General features: G+C 42.6%; 1 protein-coding gene across 1 annotated transcript; it reads left to right on the top strand.

Annotated features, from left to right (window-relative positions):
• Positions 1–200: 200 nt before the first annotated feature.
• On the top strand, positions 201–3,608 carry LOC127293848 (oxaloacetate tautomerase FAHD2, mitochondrial). The gene is made up of 7 exons (XM_051323536.2): positions 201–390; positions 515–689; positions 2,072–2,124; positions 2,654–2,716; positions 3,025–3,075; positions 3,171–3,288; positions 3,374–3,608. The coding sequence occupies exons 1-7, from the start codon at positions 283–285 to the stop codon at positions 3,490–3,492; spliced, it is 687 nt and encodes a 228-aa protein (XP_051179496.2). The 5' UTR covers positions 201–282; the 3' UTR covers positions 3,493–3,608.

The raw sequence follows: 3,608 nt of genomic DNA, 5'->3' as shown, positions 1-3,608 counted from the left end.
TTGGGCCTGTAAACCGTCCTACAGTCTGTATTACTAGGGGTCAAGTGTGAAATTTTTCGGGCCCCTGAAAAAGTTTTTCGGGCCGGACAGCGAGTTCAGTCTCTGTTCTACGTCACTTTCGATCCGAACCCGTAAATCCGCCGGAAAAATTTAGTTCTGGCGGGTTTTACTAATAGGTTCATCTATCCCTGCAAACAGAAATTCATTCGTCCTGTCTCTGAAAAAAAAACGAAAATCGTCGCCACCTGACCTGGGGCCTAGGAAGTCGCAGCTCTCGCGGCCATGGCGGCAGCGGCGGCGCAGAGGCTCCTCGCGGCGAGCACGAAGATCGTCGGGGCCGGGCGCAACTACATCTCCCGCGCCAAAGATGCCAGCAACCCTGTCCTCAAGGTCCATCCGCATCTCTGTCTCTTCCCCCCTTCCGATCCCATGACACGGAGCACCCTTCTTCCAACGCGGTCTCTGATCTGGTCGCCACAGCGGCGCGGCCGCCTTGTTATTACTCTTCTTGCAGGAACCAGTCCTGTTCCTGAAGCCCACGTCGTCATTCCTCCATGCCGGCCCGACCGCCGGCCCCATCGAGGTGCCCGACCCGCTCGAGTCGCTGCACCACGAGGTCGAGCTGGCCGTCGTCATCTCCCGGCGCGCGCGCGACGTCCCCGAGGCCTCCGCCATGGATTTCGTCGGAGGTAATTGAGAGGCGTGGTTATGGGATGCCGTCCTTGCGCGATTACCGCTGTTAAGAATTGCGATCTGAAGAATTTTTCGACATGAGTGACTTGCGTTAGTGTAACTTGCAACGTTATTTGGTGACAATGTACCTGCAAAGTCGACTAGGGGGTGCCTCGAGTTAGGACAATCTCTTGATGTTTGACAGGCTTGTTGGAGAATGCAAACAGATTCTAGAATAGACAAAAGCTCTTGGCATTATTTTGTTCAATCGTAAATGTGTGTTTTGATGAGCCAAGTCACATTTTTTTTGGTTCCTGCTGAGCGCTGTTCTCTTCTCATGGTCACATTTGACATCTACTTGTAATCTGCATTTTGGTATCAGAGGGGAACATGTGTACAACTTCTGCTGTCTGACTATCAGTGGTATTAAGCTCTCAGTATTTAACTGACATCCACAGACGCACTAGTCACCCGAGTCACCAACTGGAGTGCTTCAGGTGAAAGGTGTCGTCACTACTGGAGCCACTACACACAATTGTTTCCTGATGTCTCCCATTCCCATATCCCCAACTCTCCTGGATATCTATCATGTTATTCGGTTGGAGAAACCCCACTACATGTTCAGGTTTGAAAATTTCAGTCAGCAATGTGACTCGTTTTTTCCACAAAATAGCAGAAATTGCTCTCTTTCTTCACATGACACTATCTACTCTGTCGTCTGTCGATCCACAAAAACTACACTCACCACACCATATTGGCTTCTCTTGAGAGAATATAACATTTTTTCTTTCTGCACATATTATACAAGAGGGTTGTGATGGCAGCGGTGGCGGGTGAGTGAAGGTTCAACTATATATGTGTCCATAGCTGTATGTGTTGACGAGCGTAAACTAAACTTGAGTTTGGTGAGAACATTTATTCGGAATCATCCTTCTGAACTTATTTAAATTTAGACCTGAGTTTGACCCTTTTTCACGTCTTGTTGTGACATTATGACTACTTTTACCTTAGTCGGGATTACTATCTGTGGTAGTTGACTGGACGCATAATACAGACATGTATTCATTGAGGATGTACCCGAGATGAAAGATATATAGTGGTGTGGTGCTACCGATTTAGGTGCCCACGAGATCAGGCATTGGACCGCATCCAACCCAAATTTAATACATGTTCATATGTGAAAGGCTCCGGCCATGGGTGTCTTGTTTGGTGGATTTCCCCTGTTTTTTTTTAATGCTCTATAAAATAGAACCTTTTGTGGTCTCATTCTTGTTTATTCTTAACTTCTTGTTGATGTAGCAGCCATCAAAAGTATGAGTCGGTGAAAAGTTATTCACTTGTTTTTTCAGCTATGACATACCAAACTCTATATAACTGCTTACATTGTCGGTTTTCCTAGGTTATGCACTTGCTTTGGACATGTCGTCGAATGATCTGCAATCCGCTTCTAAGGTTTGCAGTAACAGCTGTAGCTTTCTTTGATCTTGTTCTACCTATCATATTTTGTTGCTTGTTTCCATCTCCCATTGCCGATAGTTGTTGGAAGTCTAAATAAGTAAATATGGATAGATCATTCAAGTTATGAAAAATAAATTTAGCAAAAGATACATCATGATCTTTGAAGTTTCTCCTTCCCAGTGATCAGGTCAATTAGTCGTTGAAATATGGGTGTAACATTTGACCTGCGCAAACAAATTCACCAATAAACAACATGCTGTATTCTCAAAAGTTGCATGTTTGCGCAATCGTTTGAAGAAACACAAACCTGCTAGTTCCGTTTTGGCATGTGGCTACTTCTTATAGTCTTTCCATCCAGCAAATTTGACATAATGGTTTTAGGCCTATCTTTGTGCAAAACTTGTAGTAACTACTGATCAGCATGCCCTTATATAAGTTATAAGTAAACGCACAGTCCCATAGTGTAACACATATTTTTTTCTCTTCTCAAACTTTCCGTAGTTATAACAAATGAAATTTGTAGTCTGCAGGTCTTCCGTGGACTTTGGGTAAAGTACAGGACACGTTTACTCCAATTAGTGCGGTGGTAAGCAATTCTTTCTCTTACCCAGACATGAGGACATTATTACTTATATATGTAAATATTTGAGTATAATAAATCCACCTAGCTTTCATTGTGGATGAAAACACATGGAATATGCAACAGCAGGAGTACTAGGAAATAAGTCGAGAGTATAAATAAATTTATGGAAGTGGTAACAATCCTCTGTTGTGGTCTCGTGACATTTGATAATTCCGTATATCATTTGTGTACCTGAACATTATATAGGTAATTCCATTACCGTGATAATCTATGCTTCTGAATACCATTAACAATGGTTTTCTGTTAAACAGATTCCCAAGTCAGCCATCAAGAATCCCTATGATCTAGAGCTCTGGCTAAAGGTAATTATACAATTTTGTGCTGATTCTGTTTATTGCAGCCTGAAGTAATAAAAGTAATGGCAAAAAATTAACAAGCATTAAACAATCATATACAGGTAGATGATGAACTTAGGCAGAAAGGGCTTACAAGTGATATGATATTCAAGATTCCTTTTCTGATCAGTTATATAAGTTCCATCATGACATTAATGGAGGGTGATGTGATATTGACAGGTAAAGTCTGTTTTTCTTCCTGCTAATGCATCTGTTTTAGTGGCTTAAGGAATATCTTTATCCATTATTCATGGATCCTCTGTAGGTACTCCTCCAGATGGTGTAGGCCCTGTCCGAGTAGGACAGAAGATCAAAGCTGGTATAACTGACCTGATTGATGTAGAGTTCGATGTTCAGAGGCGCATACGCCCATTTTCTAGCTGATTTAGTACGCAAGAACTTATGGTATGCGGCATATTGTTTTGGGCCGTATATGTTGTATTATGTGGTGTTGCTTGACTTGATCTGAATGCAAGAAAATAATTAAGGTTGGATGCCTA

This window comes from Lolium perenne, chromosome 4 (genome assembly GCF_019359855.2).
Source record: "Lolium perenne isolate Kyuss_39 chromosome 4, Kyuss_2.0, whole genome shotgun sequence".
Classification (NCBI taxonomy): Eukaryota; Viridiplantae; Streptophyta; class Magnoliopsida; order Poales; family Poaceae; genus Lolium; species Lolium perenne.
Note: the sequence above shows the minus strand (reverse complement) of the source record. Positions and strands in the feature narration are given on the sequence as shown.

Coding starts and splice junctions, on each gene's coding strand:
- LOC127293848 (XM_051323536.2), top strand. CDS start 283: ATGGCGGCAGCGGCGGCGCAGAGGCTCCTCGCGGCGAGCACGAAGATC. Junction 391..514: donor CCAGCAACCCTGTCCTCAAG/GTCCATCCGCAT, acceptor CTCTTCTTGCAG/GAACCAGTCCTGTTCCTGAA. Junction 3,289..3,373: donor GGGTGATGTGATATTGACAG/GTAAAGTCTGTT, acceptor GATCCTCTGTAG/GTACTCCTCCAGATGGTGTA.